The sequence below is a fragment of the Dipodomys ordii genome, unplaced genomic scaffold, assembly GCF_000151885.1.
Source record: "Dipodomys ordii isolate 6190 unplaced genomic scaffold, Dord_2.0 Scaffold108, whole genome shotgun sequence".
In the NCBI taxonomy this organism is placed as follows: domain Eukaryota; kingdom Metazoa; phylum Chordata; class Mammalia; order Rodentia; family Heteromyidae; genus Dipodomys; species Dipodomys ordii.
Window position 1 is genome coordinate 665,813 of NW_012267324.1, and position 13,504 is coordinate 679,316.

At 49.4% G+C, this 13,504-nt stretch overlaps 1 protein-coding gene across 1 annotated transcript in view; it reads left to right on the plus strand.

Moving 5' to 3' along the window:
- Positions 1 to 12,687, plus strand: part of LOC105994724 (zinc finger protein OZF-like) — a 13,724-nt gene extending 1,037 nt beyond the window's left edge. The window contains exons 2-5 of the mRNA XM_013028356.1: positions 8,913 to 9,039; positions 9,703 to 9,787; positions 10,453 to 10,557; positions 11,019 to 12,687. Coding sequence (XP_012883810.1) covers positions 8,913 to 9,039; positions 9,703 to 9,787; positions 10,453 to 10,557; positions 11,019 to 12,357 — 1,656 coding nt within the window. The 3' untranslated portion in view covers positions 12,358 to 12,687. The remainder of the gene's footprint in view (positions 1 to 8,912; positions 9,040 to 9,702; positions 9,788 to 10,452; positions 10,558 to 11,018) is intronic.
- The last annotated feature ends 817 nt before the right edge of the window (positions 12,688 to 13,504 follow it).

Below are 13,504 nucleotides of genomic sequence, written 5' to 3' on the forward strand. Positions count from 1 at the left end.
CCCCCCCCCGGGCCTGTGGGAGATGCTGGGGGGGGCGGGAGGGGGGTGGGATTCTTTCTCTGAAGCTAATCTGCCTCTGCCGGCAAACCACAAGTGTCAGATGTGCGGGCAGCTCGGGGTGAGGCAGAAAAAGGGCTTTTCTTGTCTAGAAAAGAGGATGGGGGATGGGGGCAGCCTCAGAAAGTAACCCTTGAGGGTCTCCCTGTTCTGCTGGGGACAATGAGGTGTGGGACTGTGTGCTGCTGCGGCAAGGCCGAGGAGAACCTGCACTTACTCGGTTGTGTTTTAATTTCTGTTGATGATTTGTGCTGATCCTTTTTTTTTTTTTTTTTTTTTAGGGGGGGGGGGGGTAGACGTAACCGGGGGATTTAGCCCATTCGGCCGAGTCTGGTCTTGCAGTGGTTAAAAAAGACAGAGACAGCCAGGCGCCAGGGTGGCTCAGTCTGTAATCTTAGCTACTCAGGAGGCTGAGATCTGAGGATCATGTTTCAAAGCCAGCCTGGGCAGGAAAGGCTGTGAGACACTTAATCTTCAATTACCCACCAAAAAGCCAGGAAGTAGATAGAGTTGAGGCTCAAGTGATATGGTGCCTGCCAGCCTTGAACAAAAAAAGCTCTGGGACAAGAGCCCAGGTTGTGAGTTCTAGCTCTAACACTGGTGCAAGCTCTCTGTCTGTCTCTCTGTCTGTCTGTCTATCTGTCTGTCTGTCTGTCTCTCACACACACACACACACACACACACAGACACACACACAGACACACACACACACAAAGGAACAAGGGGGCCATACTTAGGTTTAATGGGCAGGTGTTTCTTCGCTTTAGGCAGTTTCGCCAGATCACAAAGGATTGCGGGTTGGGGTTAATTGCCACCTTTGGTCTGGGGTGCGGCTCAGAGACAGCATTCTTGGGGCCCAGGGTTGGTTCCCCTGGAGTGGGAAGACTCTCCGGTATTTTCAAAGGTTACAGTGGTGGATAAAATTTAACATTTGATCTGTTTGCGTCTTCACCCCCCTCGTTGGATTAGAAAGTCATTTGTCCCCAGCCTGCAGGTCTTTGTGGCTGGGTGGGTTCTGCCCGGTGGAGTTCTGTCCTCTGGAACTCACCATTTATTGAGGCCTGTAGTGTTTTAAAAATTGAGTTTTAGCCCACAGTAAAAGTGTACTTGGTTCTTGATCATAAACACCTTTCAGGCGGTGCCTTCCTGAATGCATGCTGTGAACAGACTCACATCTGTCATTTCAGAACAGGAATGGTGGCCAGTCACCAAGAACACAGGCTTCTGACTCGCATCTTGCTGTGGTGTGCTGGGCCAGAGTTCAGAACTTGAGGGGTGTCTGCCCCCCTGGGTAGTGTTGTCCTTGAGGGACTGCATGCCTGGTTGTTGGTGGAGAATGGGTTGGCACCACCAGGCAATTTGTATCAAAAAAATGATGTCAGAGGGCTGGGAAGGAGGCTCAGTGGTAGCGTGCTTGCCTAGCATGCACGAAGGCCAGGGTTCAATTCCTCTGTACCACATGCACAGAAAAAGCCAGAAGTGGTGCTGTGGCTCAAGTGGTAGAGCTCTAGCCTTGAGCAAAAGAAGCTCAGGGACAGTGCCCAGGCCCAGAGTTCAAGCCCTAGGACTGCCAAAAAAAAAATCCAAAAAAAAACGTTTAGCTGCCTCAGAATGGAGGCTGTGCCCGACGGAACCTGATCGCCTGGTGTGGGGAGCCGGGAACATGAGGAGGCCTGGAGGGGGGGATTGAATGTCCTGGCTGCTCAGGTTTCCCCCACTTCCTGACTGACTGGGGGGGGGGCGGAGGCCTCTGAGCCCTGAGCTCAGGAATGTGCTTAACTCTGAGAGAGGACCCCCTCTGAGCCGCAGGGTCTCCCCTGGGTGACCTCAGCCCCACCCCCCATCCTGCATAGAGAGCCTGAATTGCTTAGGGTTCTTACTGATAGGATCAGCTCGGCTTCTCTACCCTGAGCCGGTTTCTATTCTGGAATATTGTTTCAGAAAAACCCTAGATGTTTACTTCCACATTACCGCTTCAGATGGCTAGCTCCCTCCTTCTTCCTCCCGATAATCGCTAACAAGACAGACCGCAGTGGAGCTGTGGATCAAGTGGTAGAGAGCCAGTCTTCTTTTTTGGAGGGAGTTGGGGGTGGGGTGGGGGGTGCTTTCAGGGTTTTCTTTTAGGGTTTTGTTGTTGTTTTGCTTTCTTTCTTTTAATCTTCCCTTTGCAGTGTTTGGGATTAAACCCAGTGCCCAGTGCATGGTGCCCCCCCCCCTCTACCACTAAATCATGTCTAGGCCTGACAATGCCACCGCGGGTGCCCCTATCTCCCCCGGCGCCGTGGCTTCCTGCATTGTTTTACTGGATGGAGAAAAAGTGGCTGGTCTGTACATGCGCATCACTCAAATGCAGCAGGAAATGGTGGCAGTGGCAGTGGATGAGTTGAGCATCTGAGTTTTCATAGGTATATGTTGCTTGTGAGACTTGCCAACACAGAGAATGATGGTAATTTATTTATTTTTGTTAATTTAGCTTTCTTCCTCTTACTGATGGCCTCAACATTATTTATAGAGGGAATGTTCTTTATCTGTGGTGTTTTGGGGGTCATTGTGTGTTTTGGGGCTTGAACTCAGGGCCTAGGCACTGTCTCCTGAGCTTTTTTCACCCAACACTAGTGTTCTACCACTTAAGCCACAGTTCCACTTCAGCTTTTTGGTAGTTAGTTGGAGATAAGAGTCTCATGGTCAGGGGCTGGGAAGGTGGCTCAGTGGTAGCACGCTTGCCTTGCATGCCTGAGGCCCTGGGTTTGATTCCTCAGCACCACATAAGCAAATAGAAAAAAGCCAGAAGTGGCGCTGTGGCTCAAGTGGTAGAGCGCTAGCCTTGAGCTGAAGAGCTGAGGGACAGCGCCCAGGCCCAGAGTTCAGGCCCCACGACCGGACCCAAAAAAAAGAAAGAAAAGAAAGGGTCTCACGGTCGGTCTTTCTTACCCTGGCTGGCTTTGAACCATAATCCTCAGATCTTAGTCTCCTGAGTTGCTGGGATTACTGACGTGAGTCACACCAGTCTGACTACACAGTGTTTTTGTTGGTTTTGAGATAGGGTCTTTGTTGTAGCTTAGACTGGCCTCAAAGTCCTGAATGGCTTGGCCTCACAAATGCTGAGATTATAGACATTCACCACTGCTCGATCTTCCCTGTCACAGGCAATGTCCGTCTCTCTCTGTTTGGGCTGTGTAAATGTGACAGTTTAAACTGTACATTCTGGCTTTGTCATTGATATAGAAAACGATGACGATTTTTTTTAAGTACTGGTAATTGGACCCAGGGCCTCACAATAGACACATAGCCTAGAGTAGTTATGCCTCTAGGTCTTCAGTTTACCCTGTTTCTCTCCCCTCCCCCTTGAACTGGGGACCTGGCATTCATTCTGCTTCCTTGTTCAAGCCATTCGTCCAGTTTGGCATTTTGCTGGTTAACTGGAGATGGCTTCTCACACACTTTTCTGCCCGATCTGGCTTCAAATTGCCATCTTCCAGGTCTCAGCCTCCTGAGCAGCTAGAATTGCAGCCTGCCCTACCAGTGACAGCTTGTACTCTGTCTTTGAGGTAGCGTCTTGGTAACTTTACCTGGCATGGTCTTATACTCAAAGCAGCTGGGGTAATAGGTGTGGGCCTGGTGCCTGGTTGAAATAATAGTCTTTTGTGTGTTCTAACAACCTTGTACAAACTTGCTGCAGCTCCTTATTAATTCCCAGAGGGTTGGTGTTTTTTTGTTTTGTTTGGGTTTGGTTTGATTATTATTGTTGTTCTTAGGAATTTACAGTTTTTTTGGTTTATATTTTTGAAAAAAAATTTTGGTTTGGTTGTTTTTTGTGTCACTTTTAAGGCTTGAACTCAGAGCCTGGACATTGTCTTTGTTTTTGTGCTGTTTTGGGGGTTTAAAGTTGGGACTTGGACACTGTCCCTTAGCTTTTGTGCTCCAAGGTAGCGCTCCACCACTTGAGCCACAGTGCCACAGCCAGCTTTTTCCTGGTTCATTGGAGAGAGGCGTCTCGGCTTTGAACTGGGATCATCAGATCTCAGCCTTCTGAGTAGTTAAGATTACAAGAGTGAGCCACCGATGCCTGGCCAGATGGGTCTTTAGAATGACTAAGTGGTTAGTAAGAGTGACCTTAGTAACTTGGGGCTATCCTGCAGTTAGCTTAGTTGTAATGGTGTTGCAATGTAAAAGCACTTTACTTTCAGCTTCCTCTGTTGATTACTGTGGGTTATTTCATTGATAGTTTGTGTGATTTTTATTTTTGTCCTTTTGCGTTTTGGGTTTGTTTGTGTTGTTTTGCTTTGTTTTTGTCATGGGGTTTGAACCAGGGCTGGGCGCTGTCCCTGAGCTCTCGTTCACTAAGACTAGCCCTTAGCAGTGATTTCAGCTTCCGAATCCGCAGACTGTGCTAGTTCCTTGCCTACCAGAAGTGCTAAGCGTCAGGGACATCTTCCCAGTGTGCAGCTTCAAAAATGAGAGTTAAGGTGTTGGTGGCTCACACCTGCAATCCTAGTTATTCAGGAGATCTGAGGATCATGGTTCGAAGCCAGCCTGAGCAGGGAAGCCCGTGAGACTCTCATCTCCAATAAGCTACTAAAAAAAAAGGTCAGAAGTGACTCTGGCTCAAGTGGGAGTGTGCTAGACTTGAGCACAAAGAGGCTCAGGGACAGCACTCAGGCCCAGAGTTCAAGCCTAGGTCTGGCAAAAAAAAAATAAGACTAGTACTCTACCACTTTAAGCCACAGCACCACTTCCAGTTTTCTGTTGGTTCATTGGAGATAAGAGTCTCAAGGACTTTCCTGCCCAGGCTGGCTTTGAACCGCCAGCCTCAGATTTTAGCCTTCTGAGTAGCTGGGATTACAGGCATGAGTCACCAGCACTTGGCTATTTTTGTCTTTTGATTGAAGATTATCTTGCCTTTCTTGATTTTTCTGAAATGTAAGAAGGTGACTTTTTTTCTTTTTTGGAGTATGTACTGATTTCAATTTCTCCCTATGACTCTTTTCTGCACCTCAGAAAATGGTATTAAGTGATAGTGACAGAAAATGAGATAGGAGAAAAATGCGCTTCCTGTGGACTGAAAGCAGGCCATCCCTGGGGGAGAATGACCCATTTCACTGTGTGTGTGTGTGTGTGTGTGTGTGTGTGTGTGTGTGTGTGTACGCACCAGGTCCTGCCTGGGCACTGAACTTGAGCTTTTTCACTCAAGTCTAGTGCTCTACCACTTAAGCCACTACACTTCTGGCTTTTTTGGTTTTTAATTGAAGAGTCTCACGGGGCTGGGAAGGTGGCTCAGTGGTAGAGTGCTTGCCTTGCATGCATGAGGCCCTGGGTTGGATTCCTCAGCTCCACATAAGCAGAAAAATCTGGAAGTGGCGCTGTGGCTCAAGTGGTAGAGCACTATCCTTGAGCTGAAAAGCTGAGAGATAGTGCTAAGGCCCAGAGTTCAGACCCCGCAACCGACAAAAGAAAAAAAAAAGTCTCACAAATTTTCCTGCATGGGCTGGCTTTGAACTATGACCTTCAGATCTCAGCCTCCTAAGCAGCTAAGATTACAAGAATGAGCCACAAGAGCCCAGCTTCTATTGACAATGTTTCTATTAACATTACTGTGACAGCTTGCTTGGGTTTCTGGAGATGAGACTTCTCTTCCTTGTAATTGCTGTTCAGGTGCGAGGGCTTGATCCGGGTCTGGGTGCTGTCCCTGAGGTTTTTTAGTCTAGGCTTTAGCACTTGAACCACAGCTCCACTTTTCTCATAGACTTTCCTGAGGCATGAGCCACCACCATCTGGCTTGACTTGGTTTTAAGATCCTTTTCTACCACTTGAGCCATAACACCACTTTGGGTTTTCTGGTTGTTTATTGGAGATAAGAGTCTCATGGGCAGGGAGCGTGGCTCTATGGTAGAGTGCTCGCCTCGCATGCACGAGAGGCCCTAGGTTCGATTTGTCAGTACCACGTAAACAGAAAAGGCCGGAGGTGGCGCTGTGGCTCAAGTGGTAGAGCTTTAGCCTTGAGCTGAGGAGCTCAGAGACAGCACCCAGGCCCAGAGTTCAAGCCCCGTGACTGACCAAAATTAAAAGTCTCATGGACTTTCCTGCACAGGCTGGCTTTGAACCACGATCCTCAGGGCTCAGCCTCTTGAGTAGCTAGGATGACAGGTGTGAGCCACCGGCTCCCGGCTGTGTCCTTTAGCATTGCCATTCTTCCTCTTGTTTATTTATTTGTCGTGGTTTGTCTGCTTATTATCCTTTTACATTCTGCAGTAAACACGACAGAGTGCTGCCTGATGTAGTGAATTAGCTTTTATGAGTCTGTGTAATGTTTCACTTTGATCTTTGAAAAGCGAGGCGGAGCCTTCTTGGTTGTTGTCTCTCACTTGGATCATGGAAGCCGTTCCCTCTTTAACAAGCCCTGAGCAGCGCACTGTCCGAGCAGCTCACTGTGTTTGCAGTCTTTCTGGGAAGGCTCCTGCTGATGATCATGTGGGTGTGTGGCAAACATTCAGTGACAAGAGAAATACCCATGGTTCCTGTGGACACACTGCTGGGGAGCCCTGAGCCCCTCCTCTCAGTCTGCCTGAGAGGTGAGGTCCATCTATAGTAGTTCCAAGATAGCAGGCAAGGCCAGAATTTGTGCTCAAGACTTTCTATTTGGGGGGTGGGAAGGTGGCTCAGTGGTAGAGCGCTTGCCTTGCATGCATGAGGCCCTGGGTTCAATTCCTAAGCACCACATAAACAGAGACCAAAAGTGGTGCTGTGGCTCAAGTAGATGGTAAAACGCTAGCCTTGAGCAAAAGAAGCCCAGGGACTGTGCTCAGGCTCTGAGTTCAACCCCCAGGACTGGCAAAAAAAAATCTGTTTTGTCTCAACACAAGTGAGGTTCACTCTCTGGTGCCCACTGGGTCGTTCCTCCTCTTTGTGAGGGGACGTGAGTGTGGACAGAGAGCCGGAGCGGTGACCACGATGTGGGGCGATCATTTGTAGCACACGGTGTCAAATCAGCACATTTTGAAACAGTCATTCCTCACGATGTCACAGTTCACTGATTGCGGCTTCACGATATCATGGGTTTTAAAAAATATATAATTCTGTATCAAGGAGTTTCCTTTGTATCACAGAATTTTGTGGTATATAGGTATTTTTATAATATCTGTGATTTTAACTATTTTTGCCTTAAAACTTCAAACAATATAAAATACTAAAATATTAATTCAAACATATTAAAAGAATATTAAAATAAAATACAGTGTGTAGTTCGCCAGCATACGGATGCTGTACTGAACACAACGGAAATGCAGTATGCCACTACCACTTGCCCAGGTTTGCCAATGTGAGATTGTACACGCCACACCATTGGCTGATGGAATGGAAGGCAACCAATCACAGCACTGTGTTCTGTATCCTTGGTGCTCATTGGCTCAGGGGCAGTAGCATCAGTCTGTTTGCCCTCAGGCACTGTGCCTGTTTGTTCAGCATCTCTCCTTGTTCACATCGACGTCTGATCGCTGCGCATAGTGTTGCCGTGCAGTGTTGTGTTTCTGTGAAGTTTTTGGAAAAGTTCGAGTTTATTTCAACCCTACAATGCCACCCAAAGTTCTGAGCCTTCTAAGGCTTCTGGCAGGGAACCCAAGCACCAGAGGACGATGCTCACCTCCAAAGCAAAGGTGGAACTTCTCCACCTGCTAAGGGTAGGCTGTAGGCTGCCATGAGGGAATCAACAAACCTACTGTTCACTACGTAAAGAAAGACGAGAACGGCAGCGATGACTTTTAACAAGACTGCGAAGAGGGCGGTCACTTCCCGCAGTAAGGCCCCTGTGGAGACAGAGCCTGCATTGGGCCTGTGAATAATGACTGCAGGAGAAGAAGGTCTCCCTGGATACCAGCACCATCGGATGAAGGCCAAGCTTTATAAAAGTTTTGTGAAAAACACGGATGAAGTGATGAAGATGAAGACGAGGATGATTGAGGACGAAGATGCAGAAGCAGGATGGTCGAGTGCTTCTCCCACCAGACCAACCGCACTCAGTGCCAGCTGGGGCTGGGGTGACAAATTGCAGACAGTTGGGACTCAAAAGCGTTTCTGCGTGGAGAAGCTGCCTCTGGATAAAGCTGGAGTGGAGGGGTTCGTGAACGACACGTTCAAATCCATTATTGGGGAAGAGAGCCATAAGCCTGAACACGCTTTTAACATCGGTGAGACAAAGCCAGCCAGTGAAGAAGAGGATGAGGAACACAATGAAGTATGGGGTGGAGAAGAGGGCGAGGTTGGCCTAACACTTGGTCATCTTGCAACCGTGGTGAGAATGGCCAAAGAGCTTGAGTGAGTGCTGAAGAACGGGAGTCCCAGATGCTTTGTTCATTGCATTTTGCAAATACAATCAAGAGCAGCATGTCGGTTTATACAAAAACCATCTCACTCAGAAGAAAAAGCGGCACCAGCAGCTTCCCATAACTCTGTTCCTCCTCACCCGGATGAAGAGATCAGGTACACCTCTATCTTTAGTGGAAATAGAAGTTACGGCCCAGGGCAAAGATACATGTACTTCACTGGTGAGTGCCCATATAGAATTTTATATGTTGTTAAAACAATGTAGATTTAAGAGTGTGGAAAGGATTTAGAGTATAGGAAATGTTCATGAGAATGTGGGAAAGGTTAATAAGAAAGTGGGAAAGGTTTATAGGAGAGGGCCAACGGATTATAAAGCCTTAAAATATATTCTAAAACATGCTGCTATTTTGCGGATTTTCACCTATGGGGGGGGTCTCTGGAGTGTAACTCCCACAATAGGTGAGGGACCGCTGTACCCGTAGATCCTCAGGACTGCTGGTCTACTTACTCATCCTTGAAATGCCCTTGTGACGTTTCAGGAGTCTGTGACCTTCGATGATGTGTTTGTCAACTTCACCCTGGAGGAGTGGGCTCTGCTGGATGCAGCCCAGCAGCAGCTGTACAGAGACGTGATGGTGGAGACCTTCCGCAACCTGGCCTCCGTGGGTAAGGACCACTTCATTGTCTTTTTCTGTCAGTCAAAAGTGAATGTCTTTGCTGGGCACCCGTGGCTCATGCCTCTCATCCTAGCTACTCAGGAGACTGAGATCTGAGGATCATGGTTCAAAGCCAGCCCAGGTAGGAAAGTCCACATGAGACTCTGATCTCCAATAAACCACTAGAAAACTGGATGTGGCGCTGTGGCTCAAGTGGTAGAGTTCTGGCCTTGAGCTGAAGAGCTGAGGGACAGCGCCCAGGCCCAGAGTTCAAGCCTCATGACCAGCAACAACAGCAACAACAACAAAAGAATGTCTTGCTAGACACCTGTGGCTCACGCCTATAATCTTAGCTACTCAGGCTGAGATATGAGGATGATGGTTCAAAGCCAATCCAGGCAGGAAAGTCCATGAGATTCTTCTCTCCAATAACTCACCAGAAAACTGAAAGTAGTGCTGTGGCTCAAAGTGGTAGAACATTAGCCTTGAGGAAGAATGCTCAGGGACAGCGCCCAGGCCCTGAGCTTGCCCCTGCTCCATGATTTGAAATGTGGAAAGGGAGTATTTGGGTAAATAATGGCCAACGTGGTTATATTATGACCACAAACCCTAGTAACCAGTTTGTCTGGGAGGTCACAATCCTTCGTAACGATTCTATGTATGTACATTTTAGAAAAGGAAAAGGAAAGCCAGATCATTGAAGATGAGGAAGATCAGACGGTTGAAGAAGTGTGTGAAAATCCGGAACCAGATCTAAGGTAATTTGTCACTGAAAGAGAAAGCAATGTCCCAGAGGGTGTACAAGTAGAGCCAGGCGTGGTGCCTGTCATCCTGGCTTTTTGGAAGGGTAGAGCCTGGGGGAATGTGAGCTGAGGCCGGCCGGCCACTGGAGTATGTGGACTGGCTACAGCTCAGCCAGACAGCACACATCCATTACGTCTGCCTCAGCGGGGAGCGCAGACAGGAGCATCACAGTCGGAGCGGGCTCAGACGCCAGCGCGGGACCCCGCTTGAGAATAATGAGCACAGAAAGGGACTGATAGGGTGTCCCCTCCCTTCCCACCACGAAGAAGGAAAAGGAAAAGAAAGGATCAAGAATAATGGGTAGGGGAGCTGGGACGGTGGCTCAGTGGTAGAGCGCTTGCCTTGCATGCCTGAGGCCCTGGGTTCGATTCCTCAGCACCACATAAGCAAAAAGAAAAAAGCCGGAAGTGGTGCTGTGGCTCAAGTGGTAGAGCGCTAGCCTTGAGCTGAAGAGCTGAGGGACAGCGCCCAGGCCCAGAGTTCAGGCCTCACGACTGGACCCCCCCCAAAAAAAAAAAGAAGAATGGGTAGGATTGAAAAGCCCCAGAAATATACTAACCCAGAATTGAATTGCTTTCGTCACTGAAAGTTGTGTTTTGTTCCTCGAATGTTCTTTCAGAGTAAGCATTCTCAATGAGAAAACTCAGAAGCCAACGTATTCTGCGGCTGGGAACATCTGGAACAGCAACATCATGCCCAAAGTGAAGATCTCTGATGATTTCAGGTACAGAAGCTTCACTCCATGCACAACATCCCTAAAGAGGTACAAAACTCCCATTTCAGGCTTTGGTGGAGCATGTACATGAACAGAAATGAAGTCTGTGTGTGGATCAAGATCTATTTTTAAGATCCCTCATTCATTCTATTTCCAAGTGTGGGTGTGTGGTTCTGGTCATTTCTGTGGGCGCTGGCCCCTTGTATCTCCTGTGTACTATGTACTACAGATTCTGCCTGCACACAGTTCTTTCCTGGGAAACGTAATTCAGAGACACCCCCCTCCCGCCCCCCTCCCGCCCCCCTCCCCGCCCCGCACCGTCCTGCGCATGTCAGAGCTTTCGCCATTCTGTAGCGCATCTAGTCTGTCTGAATCCCAAAACTCCTAACAGGACATCATGGCAGTAAGCTTCCCCTGTCCCAGGCATTTTTAAGAGGGGAATTTATTGATGTCCTTCTCCTTATTTCCAGAATCCAAGTTCTGGAGAGTCTCTATGAAAATACGGAGCAGATCGAATATGGCGACATCTTCAGTCCCATTCCGGGTGACGCTGTGAACAAGGAGACAGCGGGTGCCCTGGAACCCAGCAAAAGCCGGATGTTCGACGTCCTCATGGGTCCCTCATCCCTCAACGTGCCCTTCAACGCCTACCCCTACCACAAGCCCCTCGACTACCAGCAGTACGGCACCATGCCTTTTAAGTTCGAGGACTACACGAATCCTCTCCCCCAGTATTTGCAACAGCAGGACGGGACGAACTCGGGCGACAGGTACTATGGATACAATCAGTATGGGAACGCCTTCAGTCATGCCAGTCCCGCTCCGGCCCACGAGCGATCTCAGTCGGGTGACAGGCCGTACGCGTGCCCACAGTGTGGGAAAGCCTTCTTGTCTTTGAGTGACGTGCGGAGACATGAGAGGACTCACACTGGCGAGAAACCCTTCGTGTGCAAGCAGTGTGGGAAGGCCTTTAGCTCCTCCGGTTACATTAAGATCCACGAGCGGACTCACACTGGGGAGAAGCCCTACGTGTGTAAGCAGTGTGGCAAAGCCTTCGGGCAGTCCAGCCACTGCCTCATCCACGAAAGAACCCACACTGGCGAGAAGCCCTACGTGTGCATGGAGTGCGGGAAAGCCTTCTGCTCGATGAGCGACGTTCGGAAACACGAGCGCACGCACACCGGAGAGCGGCCGTACGTGTGCATGCAGTGCGGAAAGGCCTTCTGTTCCATGAGCGACGTTCGGAAACACGAGCGCACGCACACCGGAGAGCGGCCGTACGTGTGTATGCAGTGCGGGAAGGCCTTCTACACGTGGAGCGATGCACAAAAGCACTACCGCACGCATAGTGGGGAGAAGCCGTACGTGTGTAATGAGTGTGGCAAAGCCTTCAGCGACTCCAGTTCCCTTCACAAGCATAAAATCACGCACACAGGACAGAAACCCTACTCGTGCAATCAGTGCGGAAAAGCCTTCTTTCTCCTGGGCAACATCCAAACACACTTACGGACTCACAATGGAGAGAAGCCCTTTGTGTGTAAATACTGCGGGAAAGCCTTCAGTTGTTCGAGTTACATAAAAATCCACGAACGAACGCACACCGGAGAGAAGCCCTACGTGTGCCCGCAGTGCGGCAAAGCCTTCTTTACTCTAAGCAACGTTCGAAGACACGCACGAACTCACAGCGGGGAGAAGGCCTGCGTGTGCAAGGAGTGCGGACAAGTGTTCCTCTCGCTGAGTGACCTGCAGACACACGAGGCGCTGGCACACTGCGTGGAGACCATGTCCTATGGTTTGAACGTGGAATGACCTGCGCGCGCTCCGTGCCGAAGGCGGGTCCCCCGCTGGGGTGTCTGTCGTGGGGACATTGTGGACACTTTGCGAGGACCGGAGCTACAAGTCTAGTGCGCGGCATGCATCTCTCCGGCGTCCTGCCTGGTTTCCTCCGCTTCTGGCTCAGCACAAACACTCATCTCAGCCCAGACTCGCACCGCCCGCGGCGCCCACTCACCCCTGGGAGCAGTGTTTGTGAAACTGTGAGCCTCGGGGAACACGCAGGAGCGTTCATTCAATTCAAGACCAGCCTGAGCTACCCCAGGCGGTCCTGCCCCCACTCCAGCACCCGACTGCTGTGCTGGTGGCTCCCGCCTATAATCTCAGCGACTCAGGAGGCTGAGACCTGAGGATCACGGTTTAAAGCCAGCCTGGGCAGGAAAGTCCATGAGACTCTTTTTCTCCAATGAACCACCAGAAAACCGGAAGTGGAGCTGTGGCTCAAGAGACAGGGTGCCAGACTTGAGTAAAATAAGCTTAGGGACAGCACCCAGGCCTTGAGTTTAAGCCTCTATACCCGCACCCCCCCAAAAAAAAAAAAAAGAAAAAAAAAGAGTAAGTTCTCCACCTAAGTTGTTTATGTCAAGTATTTTGTCACCGCAATAAAGAAAACATATTCCATGTACATAAGCAGCACGATTGCCCGCAGCCAAGCCTGACCCCAAGTAGAGCTGGTGCGAATGACTGAAGGCTTGACTCTCGGCAAGATGCGTTGTACACATGGATGGACGTGCTACGGTCACATCCCTTTGTACAACGACCTGGAAATAAGAAAAAAAAAAAAAAACCTACGCGAAGACATCATTATCCCGTGAACTTGTAAGCAATCATGAGAACCGAGAGTGACAGAGTATGTGGGCGGGACATGATGTGGACAAACACAGCGCAGCCTGCTGTGGGAGAGATGGCTGGGGTTTCCAGCGGCCCCCATGGGAGAAGAGCAGACCCCCCTGGTGTGAGAAACACAAGGAAGTTGTCAGTTGTAAGAAAGTCGTGTAGAAGTTCCTCACGCAGTACAATCCTAGAAGCCTTAGGTAGAAAGCACGTGATGCAAAACCAGTTTGTGTAGACATCTCTGGAAATCACACACCTCAAAAGACATATTTCAAAAGTTTAAGATGTT